The 22,502-nt window shown below is 58.4% G+C and overlaps 1 protein-coding gene across 2 annotated transcripts in view; it reads right to left on the bottom strand.

The window, feature by feature from the left end:
- NUDCD3 (NudC domain containing 3) overlaps window positions 1-20,168 on the bottom strand; it is a 32,831-nt gene extending 12,663 nt beyond the window's left edge. For both annotated transcript variants that reach the window (XM_075043797.1, XM_075043795.1), the window contains exons 1-3: window positions 19,913-20,168; window positions 16,905-17,212; window positions 1,007-1,139 (exon numbers count right to left, since the gene is read on the bottom strand). In XM_075043797.1, coding sequence (XP_074899898.1) covers window positions 1,007-1,139; window positions 16,905-17,212; window positions 19,913-20,110 — 639 coding nt within the window. In that variant the 5' untranslated portion in view covers window positions 20,111-20,168. The remainder of the gene's footprint in view (window positions 1-1,006; window positions 1,140-16,904; window positions 17,213-19,912) is intronic.
- Window positions 20,169-22,502: the final 2,334 nt, after the last annotated feature.

A 22,502-nucleotide genomic window follows, 5' to 3' on the forward strand; every position in this document is an offset into this window, starting at 1 on the left:
CAAATCTTTCCAAGAAACAGCCTGGGTTTGTTTTAGAGACCCACTGGGAGAGATGCATCTCCTGGTCCCCCTGCTGTCCCCGTGGCAGCCGTTTGCTCCCTCACCCCTCTGGTGCGGGTTGCTGCTGCCAATTACACTCTTTTGGCATGATCAGGAGCTGTGTAGGCTGGAGCCGGTGAACAAACCCAAGCGTGCTCATTTCAGCCACCCTGGAAGCAGAGGAGAACAGGAGGTGGGGGAGCATGGACTTCCCAAACGGAAAAATACAGGATCAGCCGTGGGGAGGGCAGCATTCGGGAAAGACAGGAGAGTTCAAACTTCTGGGTCCAACTAAGGCCAGCCGTGGGCACGCTCCTCTCAAGTCTCTCACCGGGAGGGAACAGAAGCAGTGAAGGAAAAATTATGTGACTGCTTGTGGCCACGAGCAGAGAAAGGAAGTTCCTGCCTGAGGCAAGGAGGGAGGTGAGACCTCCCTGCCCACACAGGCAGCCAGGGAGAGGGTCTGGCCACTCAGCCTGCAGCCCAGCCCCAGCTCCCTTCCACCCAGAGCAGGTCAAGTCTCACAGGGGCTGTGTCTGCTCCAGTTCCCGAGTTCCAGAGGAGCTCCAGCAGCTCCTGCTTGCAAATGAAAGGCAGGAGACACTCCAAGCTAGAGGGAGGGACCAGGGAAGCAGTGTCCATCCCCAGCCAGGCTCAGAAACCCGCATGCAAGTTTGCAGTCAGTGGAAGGGGAGAGAAAAAGTGCAGAAAGTGCCATGTGGTGCCAGGGAACCCCGCTGGGGCCGGAGCAACAGGACACTGCAGTCACAACAGGAATGCAGCCAGGCTGGGATCATCAGTCCCCACTAGCCACACACCCAGCACCGGAGAAAAAGGCACAACTGCATCCTGCTCCTTGAGTACAAAGGACAAGGAGCTTTCCCGCTCCAAACACAGTTTCCTGGGAAAGCTGGGCACCCTGAGGGAAAGGGAAATGCTGAAAGACACACCATTAAGGCTGCTTTACCTGTTTGCCTTTTATGATGTGCTTGGGCACGGGCACTTTAATCTCCAGGTCACTGTAGTCTTGGGACCAGGCGTAATTCTCTCGCACAGCTCCGTTGTAGCTGTCGGGGTTTGTCTGGAACTGCTCCTGTCTCCTGGGGAGGAAGAAAGGGGTGACATGCTAAGTGTCGGACAGATCAGAGCCTGGAGAAAGCAGGAAACATGAGAGCAGGGTACAAGAAGCAGAAGGGCAGGGCAGAGCCTCTGCTCAGCCATCCTGCGAGCATCCCTAATGCTTCAGGCTGATGCCCAGTCTCCCTTGCTGCTGGCCCTATCTAGGAAGGGAGAAGGTTCTGGCTGGCAGCCCCAGGACACAGAGAGACCCCAGCCACCCTGCCTGTTGTTGGTGACCCACACACCCCTCACTGCAGTGTGCTACAATGCAAGTCAGGCTACTAACAGGACAACTGACAAGACACACGACAATTTGGCTGCCCAAAGGTGCAGAGCTGGCCGCTGGCTGGCTCAAGGCGCCTTCCCAGCTAACTCCACTTGAGCACAGAGCTCCCCTTCCCCTCCACCTCCCTGCTGCATCCACCGTCAGAGTTGGAACGGGGGACACTGTCACACGCTGGAGGGTGTGTGCTGTCTCCTGAGTCACTGCCATGCTGCAGAGGTGGTGGCCCATCACTGCGACCTGGGTTCACCATGAAAAAACACAGCTGGTCGTCCTCCTCCTGATTTTAGTGTATTTGGGAAAACCATCACCTGTCACGACTGGATCAGTTGCTGATGCAGAGGTGATGGAGCTGCGGAGCAGAACACCTGAAGAGCCAGCCTGGCATGGCACTGCAAGGGGCCAACTGGACAAGTGGATCACGAGCAACACTTTGAGCACAACACTGCCACTTCTAGCTGCGGAAATCTCAGGAGAAGGATGAGAAGGCGGTTGTGGGGGTAGGATGGGGTTTATCAGATCAATAAGCAATAATCAATACAGCGTTTCCAGCCAAGAAAGGAGATGTCCATCACACCCATGACCTTTTAAACTGCTGGCAGGCTGAGGATCTATTCCATCGAAACCTCCCAGAGAGGGCTTTCAAATAAAATAAAATCTTTTCTAAAGATAGCTGCGGTGCTAACAAAAGGCAGAGTTATTTTAAAATGTTTTGATACGCACCTAGTCTTCAATCTGGAGCTGTATAAACACAGGGCTGCAGCGAGTTATGTAAGGGGGGGGCCGGTGATGAGTGGCCCCGGGGGGCAGCTGGCCCCCCGGGATCGTGTCTCCCCCTGCCCCGCTGTCTTCCCGACACCCCCACACCGAGGGGCCCTCGCCAGCACCAGGCGGGGGTGGCTTCCAGCAGCGTGGCGCCCTGAGGATTACGTAAGATCCATCGATTTTAATGAAATTAGGCTCTAAGACAGTCGGAGAGTGCTGTCGAAGGGGCTGTGTGTACAGGCTCCCCCCTTTTTTTTTTCTCGATGGTTTCACAGGGTTTTACCTGCCCTGTTACAACCACCCGCACCCCAAGGTGGTTTTGATCCAGTTCCCCGGGCAGCACAGGCAGCACTGGGGGGGCTGGCAGCAGCCGCGGGCTCCCAGTCTCGGGCTGGCGATTTCAGGGGGCACTGCATCACTTTTTTCGGGCATCTTGGCCTTGCCTGGCGGTCGCCCATTGGGTGCCCATTGCCATGGAAACGGGGTTGGCATGGCAGCGCCGAACCGGCGCTGGCGCGGGTTGGCTCCAGCTGTCGGTTTCCCAACCGCCCCCGGATCGTAGGAGTCGAACAGGCTGGAGGGCCAGAGGGGGAACGGTGCGGGCGACCAGGGTCTGCCGGGCCCCACTCTCACCCCGCGGAAATCAAAGGGGTTGAAAGGAGGCAGCGCGTCTCTGAGCATCACCTTGTGTCCCCAGGTCCTCACCTAGAGCCAGCCCAGCGGTGGCACCTGGCCCCGCTCTCAGGGCACAATCGTCCCAGAGAGCATCCTGCACAAGCCCCAGGCAGAGAGGAGGGACGTTTCTCTCCAGGGTGAGGATCCGTGAGCTGCCCGGGGCAGCTTAGCTGGTTAAGTGCCCTCGCAGGACATGTCCCTGCGCGGCGGGGTCTGCACGGGCACGGCACAGGTCCACGAGGCTCCTGCCCGCCGCCCCGACTCTCAGGCTGGAGCAAGCATGTACATGGCCACACGGTGAACCGGAGCACAAACCTGACTGGGGTTTAAAACCTGCTGGGTTTTTTCCTCCTAAGAGCATGCTTCCTTCTAATCAGAGTGGACCTGAGCTGCGACGCAGAGCTCACCATGCTCCTTGCCAGAGAGACACCAGAGAGCAGGCATGTCAGCTGGGAGTCACCATCCCAAGCGGGATCAGCTCCCTGAGAGCGAGCAAAGAACCAAACAAGAACCAGCAAATGGCTATTTACTTCCAGGCTGTTCCCCCACCGGCCTTCCCTGGGAAAAGCTCGAGGGCTAAAAGGGGACGCAGCAAGCCCATGCCCCAGCCAAGGCTTGTTAGAGCAGACGCAGAGCATCAAAGATGGGAGAAAACCCATGAGTGCAAAGGCATACGTGGGTAAGACGCCAGCTGCAAATACCTCACGGCCACAGCACGGACGAATACAATCCTGGGGCAGTCACTCACTGCCACAAAGCCACTGGGTCCATCCTTGTTGCATCTGTTCCTCAGGAGGAAAGTGCTGGGGCTGAGCAGACCCCAGCCAGGTGCGTCCTGGATGGTTTAGCCCTCCCAAGAGCTCGCCGAGCATGATTTAGTTGTCCCATGAGGGCACAAGTGGCTTCACGGCAGCCCTGGGAGACGTCAGTGTTAACTGGGTTACTTCCACTTGGAAACTGAGGCAGGACTTGGTCTGCAATGACTGTCAAACTTCTCTTTGCATGGCATTGCTACTGAACAAGCAAAAGCAGTCTTCCTCCCAGTCCCGATTGTTCCCCATGGGACAGCTCTGTCCTCGCTCCCTCCGTGCCAGAACTAGAGCAGCATGCCGGGTGATGGAGGCACCTTTCACAGCCATCTCTGCCTCCACACACAGCTTGCTGGGATGAGCTCTGCCCTGCTGCCTTGTCCTCACAGCCCTTCCAGGCTGGCTGGGCAACACATGCCCCAGCCAAACCATCCCCATGCTCAGCCGGCTTCAGTGGAGAGAAGTTTCCCCTCATGCCTAAACCACCCTCCAGCTGTGGCTGCTTGTCCCAGGGGCATGGGGACTGGCACCATCACTTCTCCACTCCTCTCTTTTCCCTAACAGCCAGCCTGAACCCTCCAGCCCTTCCTGCAAGTCACCACCACCAATCTCTGCTCCAGATGTTCAAAATCCTTGGATGTGAAACTAATGGGGTGACTTTGTCTCCAAAACCAGATCGCAAGGGGAACTCACGAAGGTCTCAGTAAATTCCCCTGCAAGTTTAACTGCCTGCTCTTGAGCAAATGAGGATTCAGGGTGACAAACACAGGCCTCAGCCTCGTTAGGTGCCTCTGACAAACGGCTGACAGCTCTACCATCTCCTGGAGCAACTCTTCCTTTCCTGGATGTTTTCCAGCCAGATCCTTGCCTGGTCCAACTGTGCTTAGCACACGCCACCCTTCATGCTGGCAGTACTCAAGAAATTGGACCCAGCTCCCTGGTTGGGAGGCAGCTTCCCTCACCGTCCGCAGGAGACTGCTCCAGCTCACAGCAAGCTGGGCCGAGCTGTGTCCCCAGACTGGAGATGGCTCTCCCGGTCAAATCTGTCCCTCGCTTTGCTTCAACAGCACCACTGTGCAGCAGGCAAGAGAATCTCCTGCACGAACACCATTGCCAGGAGACATCGCCATCCCCACACCCACCACGCGAAGATCAAGGCTGGATCCAGAGCGCGTACAGGTTGGATGGTGATCCTCCCAGCAACCTGGCGATAGCATAGTGGCTCCCGGTGCGATGGTCAGCTTGCCGGGATGCCGAACCACCCACTGGGCCGGGGCAGGTGGTGGCAGGGCTGAGGAGAAGGTGGGTGAAAAAGCATCAGCTTTTAAAACCAAGGGTTTGGCACTGCGTGCACTTGGCTGCCGGGTGGTGGGGATGGTGTGGGTGGGTCTGTGTGTTCTGTCTTGTTCTATTTTTGCTCGCAATGTGTCATTTTGGGGGAGGTGAAACCTTTAACAATGCACCGTCGAGAAGCAGCCGATCTGTTTTCCACTCCTAGGAGCTGCACTGTCACCGGTACCAGAGCCATTCCCCTCGCACAGGGTCAGACCCCCGACGGCAGCAAGAGGGGGCCGGAACTCAAGGAGAGGTGGTGGTGTCACCAGGAGACGCTACTCAAGCGAGGCTGGCTGAGGCAGAGCTGGCCCCGGCATGCAGGCTGGATGCCCGAGCGTCGAGCTGCACGCCAGGCCCCATATACAGATTTCTGGGCATTTCTTATTCTGGGATTTCCAGCTCCATGGGTTGGTGATGCACGATGAGCCAAGTGATGCGGAAACAGCGACAGAGCAATCCTCTCCTCTGCGGACACTCGGCTGAAAGCATGTCCATCGTCATAGTGCAACCACTCCGGTACCACCTCTGTAAAAGCAGCACCAGACACAAACCAAGAGCAGGAACCAAATGCCGAATGATTTGATTTAACGTTTTATACGAGGAGAAGTAGGGCAGCTCACAGAGTTCCTCTTTACTGAGGATTTTTGGTGCAACAACACAGAAGTTGAGGAATAGATACAGCATCACGGAAGCAGCCATCCTTCAGCCCAATGCTGCAGGCTGAGGGGGGGTGGAAAGGGGGGCAAGCACCATAGGAAGGAGTTAATATGGGCCTAATCCCAATGGACTTGGTTTTCTCCATAAAAAGAAGAAAAGAAAAAAATCCCAAGGATATTCAGAACTACTTAAGGAAACCGATCCTCTTAGCCTGGAGCATCTCAGCTTTCCAATCCAGGATCCGAGCCCTTTGGGGGAGCAGGCTGATGGAAGTGTGGGATACTTGGGTTTTGCAGAGTCAGGCACGCCACCCCGACAGCTCAGCGTCCACCACTGCTGGGACTGGGATCCTGCATCAGTTGGCGCTGGTTCTTTGGCTGAGCAGACCACTGAGCTCAGGGGGGCTTCTGCACCTTGCTGGCACCACCACCACCGAGGGCCAGTGCAGCAGATACCCTCCAGTTACTTGGCATTCACAGAAAGCTTCCTCCGGGACTGGCACTGCTGTTTGCTCTTAGTCAAGGTGAATTATTTAGGCAGCTTTAAGGAAAACGTGTCAAGCCAGTTAAGTGATGCACATGTGGAGGCGGGTGGAGAAGAGAAACAACCGCGACAGCCGAAGCTGGGCGAGCAGGACTGGCTGAGGCCAAAGAGGAATATGTGGGGAGAAAGCTGGGCTGCTGCTGTGAGACAACCAACCCAGCATACGCTGAAATGGAGACCTAGACCCACTCCCCTCTGCAAAGCTGCTCACGAAGGAGGTATTTAAAACAATCCTACCCTACCTGCGCTCTGACATCAACAACACATCCCATCAGGTCCCACAAGCACATCCCAACCGCAAAGGCAAGCCTCTCCCCTCTGTGCGAGACCTTCCTCCATTTAGAGTGGGGAAAAGAGAGGTGAATGGTGTTGTACGAAGTCACCCTGCCAGCAAACAGCCGAGAAAAAACACCCCAGTTCTGTATTTTAACCATTGTCAGAGGCCCCATGCAATGCATGAAACCTTCAAGCTCAAGAGGTTGCCAAGAATGGAAAGATCTCATTAAGTAATAATGAAGTTCCGAGTAAGTAGGAAAAGAGAAAATCAGGCACAACCCATCCGCGTGCCTAACCCAAATAAGCATGCAGCGAGTGGGGCCTTCCAGGGAGATGCACTGCACGCCATCAATCCAGCCAGCATTTATTGCAATGATCAGATGTCTGGATCAAGGCTGTTGCTCCATGACAGCAGCCTAGAGCGAGTGGCGTCCATCAACATAATTAATCCTGCGTCCCCAGCACTGCAATGACTCAAGGAGGCACCGGCAAATTCAGAAAGAGAAGCTGCTGCTGACATGCAAGTGCCTCGGGCAGGCTGCTGCTCTGCAAGACACTCAGCACCGCAGCGGGGCTGTAGCCGAGGGCTTTTCCCCTCTGACTTGGCTGGAAATGCCTGCCACGGGGTGGGTTTCTCTGAGCCAGACACCTCTGCCGCAGCTCCTAGTACCAGCGCTGGCAGGACCTGAGGTGCGGTGGAAGAAGGGCCCTACATCCTGCACGCCGCAGCCCCGCCATCTCTGCCTCACCCAAGGCAGCAGCGTTCAAATCTTCCTGTAGCTCGTGGCTGGCATTGTTTGGCTCAGAGCATCTTGCTGGGCTTCCCAGCAAGCTGGGAGGACAACATAGAGGTGAACAAGAGGAGCATCCACAGTCTGTCCACCCAAAAACCGCTGCAATATACTCAGCTCTGCTGCTATGGGTAGCACAGGGCTGCTGGGAACCAGCACCATGTCAACAGCCACCGTCCTCCTGCCCTAGCGATGGCCAGGTCCCCCACCCAGGCTCCTGCTCCCGTCAGAACCCTGGCAGCCTCCAGGCTTTTGCACGATCATAAATCCCCTCTCCCTCCTGGATATGCACCCTGGACCCCACCTGCATCCAGCCTTCTCAGCACTAATGGGGCTGCATGCAGCCCACCAGGGTGGCAACCATCATGGGAGAAGTGGGACAAGGGCTGGCCAAGCTGGGCAGGCAGTGGGCAGATGGCAGAGCCCTCTCCACATTGCTACGTAAAGGCCACGTTCACTTGATGGCACCAACGCGTGCACAGGAATACAGATTTCTAGAGTTCCTGGCTCCCAGCCTCCTGCTTGCCAGCACGGCCAGACGAAAACTCAAAGCCACCTCGAGCCACGGGAAGGTCTGTGCACACTGAACAGCTTCTGTCAAGCCCCAGCTTGAGCTGGACTACAGCCAGAGCTAAAAAACGCCCAGCTCTTAAGATTAATTTGAAGAGGGTCAAATGTGCCTTCTGCTCCTCAGGGTCCCAATGTTGGTGCTGGAGCAGCCGTGCAACAGGTAGAGAAGCCGAAAGTTTAACCTCTTTGGAAAGCTGCATTTCCAAAGCTGCAGGGATTGTGTGCATGGAAAATACCAGGTTTGTGCTCCTTCTGCAAGCAAGCCGCAAAGAAGCCTCCCCCCACCTCCAGATTTAACATCTTTTGGGATCAAAACATCAGGACCGTTGCACTTCATCTCTCTTGGTTCTGCCTGAGAAGCACCAAGGCAGGAGGAACGCTTACTGCGGGCTCTCGGCACCTTTGCTGAGGTCCTGGAGGCACCCAGTGTTTCATAAAGGCTTCCTTTGTATAGAACACTTCAGTTAATTAGGTCTCCGGCAAAGCGTTAAGCAAGCTGAATACCAAACCCTTCCCTCTTACAGCTCAATTCACACCCGCAGTCAACAAGCCTCAGGATCCACTCCGATCCACTCCACTGCTCTCTGGCTGTCAGCAAGGTCCAGCCCTGAGCACAGCAGCGGTCTGAGGGCAGGGGGAGGAGGGGGTGTCCCAGGGCTCTCCCAACCCTCAGGGTTTCTTCCAGCCCATGTGTGTCTGGGTTGCTGGGGGAGAACACCCCAAATCCAGTTTTGGAAGGTCTCCTTCACCCCCAAAGTGGACAGTTGTTCATCAGCAGTTCCCCAATAGCCCACTACCAGAGCCTCGGGGCTCCCAAGCACACACCTCCAAGGGTGCAATGCACAGCCTTGGTGGTCCTGTTCTCAAAAAAAGACTGAAAGATGGAAGCCAGTGCCTTCCCCCTCACCCCCAAAACTCAGACATGCCCCAGCCAGGCCATGCAGCCTGGGCTCCAGCCTGTGGTGCCCACCGTCAGCTCTACAGGAAGGTCTTCTCACCTTCAGGAAGCCTCAGAGCTTCAACTCATCACCAGGATGGGACCAATGACAAAAAATAGAGTGCATCAGGACACTTCCCCCTGTATCACATTGTATCATCAAGCCTGGACGATGCTGCGGGGAGAGGGGGCCAAGGCTCCCATGTACGAGGTGCCCAACACACCACCAACACGAGACGATGCCTTTACTGCCCGACCCAGCAGCCAAACAGTGAATCCACCCAACCTGCAACAGCTGGAGTCCCACCAGTCCCACTGCACAGGACCAAGATGCGCTGCCCCTCTCCCTGCCAGGTGAGAGGCTTGCTCTTTTCCTAGCTCACACTCTTCAGGGGAGCTTTTAGCCTTCCCTTTCGGTTTCTGAGTTATTTATGGAGCCCTTCGACAGAGCCAACTTACTGACATTAGGCGAGTTTAAATGCCACCGCCGGCTCACAGGAAAGCTTTGGAGCACTGTCACCAGAGAGCTAGATTTCACTACTCCTGGGATATTTAGGTCAAGGACAGTAGGACACACTACTGTTCGGAAAAGTCTCCTGGGATCTTTATTGTTTGCACAGAGCTTATACAACCTTGGGTTTCTGAGGTCTCCTCTGAGAGACCTATGTGCAGCCAAACCAGGCTGGATTCAATTATAGCTCCCCTGGAAAAAGGGGATAAGGCCACAGAAATCCAACGGGACCGAACTGTGGGAGCACAGGACAAGGTGGTCTCTCAGACCCCCACACCACTGATACGACCTGGCCCAATCTCTGCTGACATCTGACGGCACAACGGGGCTGTGCCAGACCCATGTGCTTGTGGTAGTTTTCCATGTTACGCTGCTTCCTTTGGTGAACAACGCGATACTAAAACAAGCAAACAGATATTGCTTTTTTAAATAAGAATCAGGCACACGCTGTCCCTCAGCCTCCAGCTCTGGGATTTTCTGCTTGTTAAGAGAAAAATTTATAGGTTTTAATTTAGTTATTTTCGGTCCCGGGACCTAATTTTGGAGCTCAGTACCTTGGTAGGGCAACCAAAGCCCTAAGCGATTCAGTGTGTGACAGGGGAACTGGCACTCCGCTGCTGATCTCAGCAACCCAACCGGAGGAGTCCGATTCCCCATGAAAGCTCTGGAAAATTGGGCCCTGACTGATTCTTCATCAGATGCAAAAGGCTCGTTATAGTCAAGGGCTGCACCAGACAGAGGGCTGGGGGAATCTCATCCTCAGCTCAAGTGTTTCAGCCCTTTGAAAAGATGCTTCCCAAGCAGTTGAGTTTCCACTGCTATGGGACTAGGCTTTCGTATTAAAATAATTCTCCCAGCAGGAAGCCATGGCCTCTCTCCTTTGCAAGAAGAAAGACTCCCCTTGGCAAGGAGGACTTAAAGAGACGTTTCCCTGCTTCCCCCAGTATAACCTGAACACATCCCTCCTAGAAACCAAACACAACAGCATTGCAAGTCCAGCGCTGCAGCTCCCAAGAGTGAAACAGCCTTCGTGTTACATGATGAGTCTTTCCTCTTTGGGGCATGTTGGAAGAGGGAGGTCTGGCCAATACGGGGCTTTTGAGCAGCGAGGCTTTTTTGAAGCTGGCACAGGCTGCAGCTCCCACCTGGAAAGCTGGTCATCAGCATTGGGGAGCACTGCGAGGGGAGGAAAAGGGTTTGAGCAATGCCACTTGGCTGGAAGAGGGTTTCCAGGGTTTCCACTGGGACAGCCCAGGAGCAAAGGAACAGGATAGGAAGTGGAGAACCCTGATGGGTTCTCACACACACGCAGAGCACGGGGACAGCCCTCGCCGCCCCAACATCGGCAACGAACAACGGAGGATGGTGTGGGACCAGGAGGAGCACAAGGATGCCTAAGTGAGAAACAACTGAGCAAATGAGGACCCTTCAGTCTAAAAACAGGCTGAAAGGGGGAAATGGACATGATAAGAAAACCCCACACAGGGTGCAGAAGGGAAATGGGGAACCACTTGCTGCCTCTCCACCTGTGCGGAGACAAAAGCCACACATGGCGGTGCTGCATGGTAGAGGACCTGCTGCAGGACACTGCCACAGAGACCCCAGGCACACGAGGGCTGAAATTCAGAGACAAAAGGAAAAAAAATAATCCACCAAGAGACACAAAAGATCATGCGCTCACTCTGGCTCAGAAAGCCTCTGAACTGCAATTTGCCGGCCGCAGGGAGAAAACACAGAGGAAGTATCACCACACACTTGTTCTGTTCTTCTCCTCTTCTCCAAGCATCTGCCACTGATGGAGACAGGATATGGGACCAGATGGAGCTCGGTTGTACCAGGTCAGGCCATTCTCCAGAGGTCTGTCTGGCTCCTGCTCGTGATGGGCCTCAGCCGCACCGGGGGAATTCCCTGCGTGCAGCCCCAGGAGCCTTGCTGCACCTCTGCGCAGCTCATGCGCGTGAAAAGAATCGGAACCAGGACAGACTCGCCCTTAAATATGGATCAGCTCCGTCTTTCTGGGTCAGGCTGGAAGAACAGCACGGACTCTGCGGTGAGATCACCAGGAAAGCCCACAGGGACATCAGGGAAGGAAACCAGTTTAACTGGCTTCTGGTCTGGATGGTCCCAGACAGAGCGTGCTGAACAGGAGCATCTGCAGGCTCCTCTCCCTGTTCTCCCGGAAAAGGCTTGAGAGGAGAAAGCTTGGGACAACACCACCTTCGAGTCAAACAAAACTGGCCTCAAAGCCAGCAGCATGCAGTGATACCTCCTCTCCACAGCCCTGCTCTTCTGCTGAGGGTGACCGGCAGTGAAATTCCCCTCCCTGGCACCCTGAGAAGAATGAAGCCATGCCAGAAAGCCCATCCTGCAAGCACCTCGCAATGAAAAAGAATCCATCTGGGCTTCCAGCACAGCCAAGCCGTTGCTAAGTCGAATTAGATTCACACAGGAGCTTCATGGAAATTTCCCAGAGCGCTGCTGTGTCATCTTGGGGAGGCTCCCCAGCATGCCCCACAAAGGGTTAACCCCAGGCCGCATGGACTCTGGGAATGGAAGCTGCCCACTCTCAGGAGAGGAGAGCTGGAGCATCAGAGAAGTCAGCTCACCAGATTAACACATTTCAGTTCAATTTTGCTCTGCCTCTCGCTAGGGACAGTGAGCCGGAAAGTACACAAGTGATTTTTGTAGGTCACTGCCAAGCCCCGCCACCCACTTACAGGGATGGCAGAGCAGCGAGCGGGTGGCTGGCCCTGCAACAGAGCTCACCTGGACAGGGTGGTCAGGGTGGCTAGGGCTCTGCTGGAGAGCAAGTGCCAGGAGGGGGTGCAGGCAACACTGCTGCCTGTTCATCCCCTTCCCCAGCACAACCGCCCTGGATGCACAAGGTGGGGGGAGTCTCCTCCCCAGGTCACAGGGCAAAAGACCAGCAGGGTCTCCTTCGAGGGCTGACCAAGGCAGTGATGGAGCCATGAACAGCCCCCTTCTTACTGCAGTCCCCTCCTACAGCCTCTTCTTCCCTCTCCATGCGAAAGGAGGTGGATGGTCAGGCCAAGGAGACCCCAGGGTTTCATTCTGCTCCAGCTCAGCAGTGCGAGTCACCATGCCAGGTCCCCCAACGGCAGCCACAAACCTTCCCCAGCAACCAGGTGCTGCACATCCTGCTCAGCCTGCCCGGCGCTCACCGGTGCTCTGCGTCCCGCTGGTCCCATTTCAAGCCCTGGGCACTCTGTGCATGCCTGACCTGGGGTGTGTGGGTGCCACGGCTCCACATCAGCCTGCTCCGACCCAAGCTCTGGCCCCACATAGGCAGGGGAGCAGGGGGACCAGCAGCTGCCCCAACTCCCTGCTGCCCAGGGGGAGGCAGGAGCCAGGCTGGAGTCACCTGGGGGGAACCATCATCTTTTGGGGGAACACTTCAATACCTGTCCACCCCCAAAGATCCTCCTCTGGGAGACCTCACCTGCCTGACAATCAAATGCCCTGCTGCTCTTTCCAGTGGCTTGTTCTCTGAAGGTCCAAGATGGTCTCTAACAGGGCACCCCAAACAGCCCAGAGCTGCCCCACCCTGAGCATGCCTGGCCAGAGAACACAGGAGGAATGCAAGGGCTGGATGGAGAAATATATGAAGCTGGGATATTCACCATCACGCACAGGCTTCCAGAGATGCCATTACTAACCTCCTGCCACCGCCTCTTGCCTGCACATGGAGTAACCCTTGGGATGAGGCTCACGGGACAGGGAGAGGAGAGTAATCCCCCCCTGTTCATAGTCAGAGAAAGAAAGGAGCAGAGGGGAGCCAGGAACTGGAGTCAGAAAGCACAAGCCGAGCGCCCAGGCCGGGCTGTGCAGTGCCACACGTGGGCTGCCGGGCTCTATTTTAAATGCTGTGTGGCAAATATATGCAGGATGAAATCCAAGCTGGGGGAAGGGTAGGGTGCTGGGTGGCGGAGGTGTTCAAAATTAGGAGCTGAGCTCAGGCGAGGATGGCTTCTGGGAGCAGATGGGGGAAGAGCCAGAGCCGGCGCATGTGTGAGCTGTGCAGCTGCAACACCAGGCCTGGCTGCGCGCTCCCGGGATGTGCAGCCCCGTGGTGGGGGGGTGCAAGGGGGGGGCACGCTCCCTTCTGCCCTCCCAGCAAGGTGGGAGAGCAAGACAGCCATGATGGCCACAGAATGACGGCGAGGACACCCAGGGCAGCTGCAAGCCGGGCTGAGAAGCCAGCTTCATCGTCAGCATGGAGACCTCTGGTCCCCCTCAGCACAGCTCCTGGCACACGGGTCACCCCAAAGACACCTCAGTCCTCAAGGTGTTTACGGGGCAGCCTTCCTAGTGAAGAGGAACTGCATCACCTGCCTTTCACAGCCAGCGATGGTGAGGGACTTGGGGAGACCTGACTGAGCCCCAGGCAGAGCAAGGAACTGACACCTTCCTTGCCCACGGGCAATCCTCCGCACCCGGAAAGCCAGCTTGATTCTGCTCTCCCGGACCGACCCCAAAAAAGCTGCTACCATCTCGCTGCGCTTCGCAAGATGCTCATGAACAGCGCCCCAGCACCTGGGCGCACAGCGAGGCTCTGATGGGAGATGGCAGATCTGGGATGGTACCTGCCCTACATTTACAGAGCAGTCAGGTTGACAGAATGAGCGAGTTTTTATATAGATTTTGGTGGCAGCGGTTTTCTTCACCGGCAGCGGGGGGAGGAGGGGAGAGGAAACGAAGGGACATGGAAAACATTTTCGTTTAAGCTCTTTTCTGCATTCTTGCTGCCGGAGTCGCGCATTATTCATGCGCCCCTCGTAACCAGGCTGGTGGCTCTGGGTTTTGCTCAGAAGGGGCTGCGCAGAATTAAGCAGCCGGTTAAATTATTAATAGTCTGTCTGGGGGTGCCCAGGATGCCCACTCCTGGTCCCCGCTGCCTTTCAGGGGGCTCCAGTGCCCCCCAGAGGCACAGAAACCAACTACAGCCGTTCGACAAACCTCTTGGCCTCTCTGCCCTACTTAAGAGCCTGCAGACACCCTGTTCTTCTGGCCTGGAAACAACAAGGCTGCGAAGCCACGCTGGACGGGTCCTTCTGTGCCCAGTCTCACCCACCACGCACCCAAAATGGGCAGGCACCAAGAGGGCTGCGAGTGTTTTACCCCGCCAGCGTGTTTGGGGCAGCGGGAGCAGGCGCAGGCTGGAAAAGGAAAGGGAGAAAAGCCCATCAGGCAGGGCAGAAGCCACAGGGGCACTTGTATTAAGCTGAAGGCACCTTCTTTTCACAGCTAGACCGGTGGCAGAGGTGCCACGCAGGGCTTTGCATTCGATGCCACATCTGCAGGCTGCAAAACAGCATCTGAGTGTCTGAAGTCTGTCAGGGGCCACTTGCCGGCTGTGCCAGGACAGATGCTCAAAGGGTGGTGGATGCAAGGGCTGGGCTTTGCACCCGGCCGAGCACGTGAGACCGGCTCTCCCCACCCGCAGCAGAAACTGTCCCCATCAGACACATCCTGCCCCCGCACCAGCCCTCAGCTTCCTTCCTAATCCCTCCAGTTTCCTTCCCGCAGCCTCGACATCCGTTTTCAGGCAGCTAAATACCACTTGCAACAGCTGCTGCCCCTACAGCAAAAGGCCCAAGCCTAAATTTCATGTGGCAGAACGCAACAAACATGGAGACTGCAAGGGGGCAAAAGCAGCCAGTGCTGAGGCCAGTCCCTGCACCCTTCCGCTCATGGCTTCGCAGGGGGCTCAAGTCTCTCCCTCTCCTTTCTGTTTAGGATAAAACCAGGCTGGAAACACATGGGTCAGTGCTGTGGCCGTGCAGCCCGGCTGCAGAGACCTGCCCGCTCTAACAGGGCTTTTTTTGGCTCATTAATTTTGCGCTGGGAGAGGTGTCAGACTGACAGCCCTGGGGACAATCTTTCTTTCACAGGACAGCTCCGGCACAGGCAGCGGAACATGGCTTTTCAGGTGATTTCATTTTTGGCTTCTGGCATATTTTTATCCTGCAGGATGTGTCAGCCTGGTCGAGTTAAGCACAAGTCCTTCTCCTCCTCCCTATTGGATCAAGTTACTTGGCAGGCACTTTGCCCGGGCACATCTGATACCCTTCCCCTTCCACCCGATGGCTGCCATACTCGGGCCCTCCTCAGTACCACTGCCTTGAGCCGAGGCTGTAGCCTCTGACCCCGCCACAGTCCTGCCACTTATTGTTCCACCGCCCCCAAGACCATCCCTTCCCCATGTTGAAGGCCAACAGCCCCTAAAGTCTGGGCTCCAAATCCTCTCTGCCCCTCAGGCGCATTGGCCATCCCAGTCCTTCCAGGACTTGGGGCTCTCCCAGCAAAGCCTGCTTGCCTCCAGAAGCTTGCCCTCACCACTCACGTGCCTAAAACTGGCCTGGAGGACAGGGGTCACCAGCCCAAGCTGTCCTCCTCGCCAAGCACCAGTGGGACAGTGGGGAGGGATGGCAGCGAAGCCCCACATATGACCGGGAAAGCAGTGGTGAGCAGTGGGAGGTGGTGGGGCCATCACATGGGGCTCTGACCATGAGAGACACCAGGGAAAGGAGGAGATGGCAATCTGCCCTGGCCTGCTCGTGGCATCGCTCCCCCAGGCGAGACAAAGCACTGACTCAGGCAGCAAGGAGACACAGGAGGTTGAAACTCAACAGCATGCAAGGCCCTGAATGAGGGCTGGGCAGCTCTGCCTCAGCTCAGGGGTCAAGGTGACACCCAGGGAAGGACGAGCGAACCCTGCACAGGACCCCGCGGTCAGGTAAGCGGTTCATAAAGGCCATGCTGGCCTGCCAGAGCTCACCTCCCATTGCTCAGCTGACAGAGTCAAGCTGGAAGAGTTAGAGATACCCTGGAAGGACTTTGAAACAAGGACATTTTTGTAAAAACCATGGCTGCTTAGCCCTACTTGAAAGCGACTGAGTCTGGAAAAAGAACACAGCTAAAGAGAAAACTCTCTGCAACACTTGATTGATCTTCAAAGTTGGACCTGCTCTGAGCAAAGGGTTGGGCCAGAGACCTCCAGAGGTCTCCGAACCCATTTTTTGCTGTGCATATTTGATGCCATGGCTGGCCTTGCTGCCTGCCACGCAGCCAGACCTGCCTGCACCAACTCGCAGGTATTGCGGGTATCCATGCAAGCTCCTAGCCAGCTGCTGAGATGCCCCGCCAGGGAAGATTGACACTAAATTTCTGTGAGAAAAGGGTTACAGGATGGTGCCGGGGTTTCCCAGAGCTGTGACAGACAGGACCGTGCTAGCCGGAAAAGGGAGGCTGTTCACTGCAGGCAGAGTAAGGAGGAGCCTCATGGACCGGCCCAGCTCTGCAGGGCTGTGTACAGGGACATGCCACCTTCCCTGCTCAGAGCAGATGGGGAGACACCAAACCACCCACTGGAGAACAAAATGCTGCCCTCCCATGGGGAATCACACAACATTTCCAGCCATGGGAGCCCGCAAGGGAAATCCTTACAGCCTCCTGACGGGCTGAGTGCCCGCAGAGGAGAGCCACCCCCCCGAAAAGGCCTGTACAGTGAACACCACCTCCGCGTTTTTGCCTCCCCCCTGTCAGGAGCATGAAGAAAGTTAGAGACCCTTACGTGGGCAGTTCTGCTGGCTGGGGCTCTGCTGGGGCAGCAGCCCCCAGGGGCTCTGCTGACACAGGACTGGTGGCTGTGTCCTGGGCTACGGCCAAATCTTGTGTCCCTGCAGCTTCCCCGGCATCTGGCACTGGGACATGCTCTGCTGTTGTCTCTACCTCAACCTCCTGAGCTGCAGGGGACAGTTTCACCCTCTCAGCGGCTGCGGCAGCCTCCTCCTCCTCCTCCTTCTTCCTTAGCTTCGCCTCCAGCTCTCGGCGCCTCTTCTCATCATCCTGCCGGGCCATCCGCTCAAAGACTTTGAATGCCTGAAAGATAAAAAGCAAACCAAGAGGGTCACCAAGCTCTCCCTGAGAAGGTGGGGGAGGAGGAGAGGAGAAGCATCACACACTTGAGGCACTTATTACTGTCCCTCTCACTCTGGACACCACACGCCCCCAACTCCCTACACCGAGTTGCTTCAGTTGCCAACAAAACCAGCCAGTGACTATTTCAAAAGTCACACAGCCACATTAAATGCACCTCAGGAGAAAGTCTGAGCCATTTTGAAATCGTTTCTTGGGTCATGTTCTGGCAGCCAAACTCACATCAGCCTGGGAAGAGGGCTGGTTACTGCAGGGAAGAGGAGAGCAATGAGGTCTGACTCCTGGCTGGGAAGGGGGCTCTGAGGGAGCCATCGCCCCTCCAGCCTCCCCTCGCCCTGCGTTCCAGTGCTCACTGAGGGGCCGTTTGGCAGCCCGAAGCTCACGCCAAACCTCTGAGGCGTGGACAGGATGAGATGCCCCAGGAGAAGCTGGAGAACAGCTTACTTGGTGCTGGCTGAGTCCAAAGAGACTTGGAGCTCTCTTAGCCAGCACAGGTGAAGGAGCAGAGTGACCTCATGTGGGGTTTTGAGCCAGAACTGACTGATTCAAGCCAGAAACACGCACTTGCTCAGGGAAAAGCCATCCCTCCCTGCCCCCACAGGTGCGGCAGGTGAGAAGGTCGCTGCCCAAGCCAGTGGCAGCAGGAGAAGATGTAATCCCACCCTGCAGTTTGCTTCTCACCGTGCCTGTCTGGCGCAGGCTGGAGGTTAAAAGTTAAACCCACAACTGTGTGATGCAGCCGAGGGAAGCATGGTGATCCAGGACGCACACCTGCTCCTTGACGGAGCTGAAGCTCCTCCCACCCAAGTGCCTGGCCATTTCTCGGTGTAAACACATTCTGGAAAGCAAGCAAGCATCACAGACAGCCCTCCTTTGCTTCCCAGGAATATTTCGGAGCCAGCTTCAGACCTTCCAGCAGGAGACTGACACTAGGCTGTGCACCCGGCCCATGGCACTGCTTGATTCAAGTCTTTCTCTGGGTACAAGAGGTGCAAGACAAAGGGGATGCAGCAGCAGGAGAGCTCCCGCCAGCACAGCCGCAGCAGGACAGGAGCAGCTTTATCGTAGTGCTTGCTCATGCACCTCACCCCAGGCTTCTTCCCCACACAGGGACCAGCCCGTGGGATGAGGACGCAGGAGAGGTGAGCGCTGGGCATCATCCCCACTCCGTTTGCTTCTTTCTTTTCAACCGCATTTACTCCACATGAAGCCACAGCACCTGTCCCCGGCTCCTTCTCCTCAGCTGAAGCCCGAGCTCAAGCTAGCCCTGCGCAGATCGTGCAGAGCGACACTTTGAAACTGTGCCCTTCCCCGGGCTGTGGCCAAGCCAGGAGGGGGGACGAGTCTCTTCCAAACCGCCCCCCCACACTCTGGGTCCCTGTGGATGCAGCTGTGAGGCCACCCTGGCCAATGTCTTTCCAGGGAAGGAATGCTGCGGCCACAGTGCTATGCCTCCCTCCTTGTGCCCAGGCCCAAAAAGGTCCCCGGGGGGCACATGAGACAGGCCACCCACCATCACTGCCCCACTGCCGAGTGGTTTGGGCTCTCTGCTCTCCCCTCTGCAGCCTGAGACCCCCCCCCAGGCTCCCCACTCATCTGCAGAGCCCAGTGCTCTCCCACGGAGGGGGCTAACCCAGGGGCTGGGGTGTGACAAGGACTCCCCTTGTGCTGCAAACCACCACAGGGAGAGGGGCAGGGATCTCCCATCAGCCTGCCCACGTCACCCCCTGGCCTGATGCACCTGGGAAGGAACACTCACCCCATCCAAGCAGACGAACACCCCAAATCCAGCCTTACCCCTAGTTTTATAAGCTCGTTTCCTCCCTGCTAATAAAGCCTTGAGTCAGAGACCTCCAGCACTGCCCCAACACTGAGCCCAGCCCAGCCGGGCAGCAAAAACAGCAGGTATGGGCTTTTGCCATCTCTCACTCACGACCGAGGCAAGCCCAGTGCTGCCCATGAGCTCCCACTCAGCAGAGCCCAAACAAGCTCCCCACACGACCCCAGGGACCCCACCTGCCTTCAGCCGCTCTCCAGGCTCCCTGCTCCTACAGCTCATGGCGGCAGCTCCCCGCGAGCCCCACCATGAGCCCCCCGTCCCGCCCCTGTGCTGCTGGCAGCCGTCCTCAGCCAGGGCCCAGCTCCGAGAGGGGTGTCGCACCCCAGCTCTTTCCACAAGGGTCTCGCAGTCCCCACCTGCCCCCGGGGCTCCTCATTCTCTTACAAGGGTGACGCTTCCCACCCACGCCAGCATCCACCCCCGCGCCCGACCTGCCAGGACACCTCTCCCGCCTCCTCCACCTCTCCGGGCAGGGTCGGTAACCCAGGGGCTGCCCGGTCCCCGTTCCCGGTCTCCCCCACCCTGCCCGGATCTCCACCGCAGCCATCACAGAGCAGACCCGGCCGTCCCGCTGGCAGACACGCGCCCAGCCCCGGGGGAAACGGCCCGCTCGGCTCGGAGGGGACAAACGCGGCCGGTGAGGCCCAGCGACGGGGACAACACCGGTCACCGGGGCCTCCGCCTCCCACCCGACGGCCAGCACGGCCGGGCCTCGTCACCTCCACAGCCCACCGAGGACCAGCGGTCCCGGGAGGACCCTCAAGGCCGGTAGGGTACAGCAGGCCCGGGCGCCCCGCCGGTACCTGGAGGGCCATGGCCTGCGCCGCGCCGGGCGGGAAGCCCAGGCGGTCCCCGGGCCGCAGGAGGAGGCGGTAGAAGTCGGTCTTGCGGTAGAGGAAGCCGAAGAGGACCCGAAGGAACTCCTCCACATTCCCGACGTGCTGCAGGATCCCTAGCAGCGCCTGGTCGTACATATCGGTGAGCGCGGCCGCGGCCTCCATGGCGGCTCCGGGCCCGCTGTCACGGCAACCGCGCCCGGTCGCGCTTCCGGTCCGCCCCGCACCGTCCCCCGCACTTCCGGTCTCGGCCTCCCCGCGTCTCGGCCCGCCCGGAACCCGCACCGCACCGCCACGTTCCGGCCGCCCCGACGCCCCGCTGTGGTTCCCAGGGGACCCCCAACCCCCCAGAAAGTGTCAGTGGGACCCCCAGCCCCCCGGCAGCACCAGTGGGCCCCCCACCTCACTTCAATACCCAGGGGATCCCCAGACCCCCATGGTGCCCAGGGGACCCCCTGTCCCCCTCCAGTAGTCCTGGGACCCCCAGCCCCCAAAAGTGACAGTGGCACCCCCTGCCCCCCAGTAGCGCCAACTGGAGGCCCCCCCGCCCCGCTGTGGTTCCCAGGGGACCCCCAGCCCCCCCAAGAGAAGCAGTGGGACCCCCAGTCCCCCAGTAGCACCAGTGCCCCACCCCACTTCAATACCCAGGGGATCCCCAGAACCCAGTGGCACCCCTGGGCCCCCCTGCTGTGCTGCAGTACCCTGGGGACCCCCAACCGCCCAAGAATGGCAGCGGGACCCCTGCCCCACTGCGGCACCCACCGGCTCCCCCAGCCTCACTGCAGCCAGCCGGGGGGGGACGACACGGGGCCACTTCTTGGCCTTGCCCACGGTGGTCCCGGCACAGGGCCCACCATGGGGCACAGCACCCCACCTGCCCGTGCGCCGTGGGGGGCCCCGGCAGCAGGTTTGGCTCCATGGCCACCCCGCCATTACCCCACAGGAGGGAACCCCAGCTCCACAGCCGGCCTCGCGGCACAGGCCACCATGACCTCTGGGGGCACGGAGGTCCTGCCACCAGGAGCATGAGGGTGCCCCCTGGGGGGTGGCAAGCATCCACTTCCCCCCCCCCCTCAGATCTGGGAGGCGATGGGGTCATTCAGGCCCTCGCAGGTGGGCAGCTCCCCTGGCTTGAGCCCCGCACCCCAGCACTGTCACCAGTGTGTCCCCCCACCCCGCTTCCTGCTGCCCCCCGTCCCCACCCCCCCAGCTCCATCCCCCTCTTTGGCTCCACACCCATGTCCCCACGCGCCCCCACGTCCCCAGCCACCCCCTCCCCATTCCTGTGTCCCCATCCCCCCATGTCCCCAAGTCCCCCGTCACAGTCCGTTTCATCTCTCAGATTTACTCTGTAAATTAAGCTTTAATTTACGAGCTCATCAGGAAAGAAGACGAAGATGCAAACGAAGGCTCCATCCCCTCTGCACAGACTCGTCTAACTCACGAATTCACTAATTCATCCCTTACGTCACGCATTTCTCACCCGCAAGTTTTCTAATTCATCACCGGTGACTTGTAGCTCCTGCTCCTGGGAGTGGGAGAGGGTGAGGGCGCCTGTCCCTCCTCCTCCATGCCGGCGCGGGCGTCCCCGGCATCGCACCGGGAAGCAGAAGAGAGCTCAGCACTCTGCCTGCTCCTGGATCCCTTCCCACGCTTTTTGGTGTTCACACCTTCCGGCGTGGATGGCTGGTCCATGCCGCTTCCCGGAGATAGCGGGTTCTACAGAAACTGCCGGACAATCCATATGGAAGGATGCCAGCGGTGGGAGAGCCTTCAGGGGACCCTCAGGGGTCTCGTCAGGATATTCTTCAGGGGACCAGCTGGGCAACCCTTCAGGGGACTCTCAGGGGACCCCTCTCCATCGGCCTCTCCTTTGCAGTCTCCGTAGGTCTCTCCTGAGAAGGGTCCCTGGGACTCCCTGGCCGCCGCGGGGGAAGGACGGCCACCACCCCACCCCGCTCGCTCTTGGGGTCCAGAGAGGGGGATGTCTCCACCTGCCCCCCCCAGAAAGGGCTGGTGTCCCCCAGCGTGGTCGGTGTCCCCAGCACAGCTGCCGCCACTCAGTCCTCAGGGTGGTCGCCCTCCGCCCGAACTCCAAGAGGCCGGGGAGCTGGCTGAGGAAGACGGTGCTGTCGGGGACGTCGGGACGGTGCCCTCGCCGTCCGCAGCGTTGAGCCAGGCGAGCACGGCGTGGACGTCGGCGATGTCCACGGTGAACGACCGCTGGTCCCACACCCGCGGGCTGTCCCACACCCGCGGGCTGTCCCCCGCCAGCCCGAGGAAGCCTCCGGTGGCTTCTGGGGGCTGCCGCCGGGCGGGGGCGGTGGTCCCGCACCCGGTGCTGCCGTGGCGGTTGGTCCCTGTGGGGCGCGTTGGGGGCACGCAGCGTTCGGGGGGCTCCGTCCCCCCGGCGAGGGTTTGATTTTTCAGACCGGGACGGCTGCCCACCCCCGCGGCTGCCGGTGCTGGGAGTGACGGCTTCCCGTCCCCGCCACCCGTTGCGGTTTTTCCCGCCTCCCCGGGGAGGGGGGGGTCCCTGCCCGTCCCGCCGCCGCGG

The sequence above is a fragment of the Buteo buteo genome, chromosome 12, assembly GCF_964188355.1.
Source record: "Buteo buteo chromosome 12, bButBut1.hap1.1, whole genome shotgun sequence".
Classification (NCBI taxonomy): domain Eukaryota; kingdom Metazoa; phylum Chordata; class Aves; order Accipitriformes; family Accipitridae; genus Buteo; species Buteo buteo.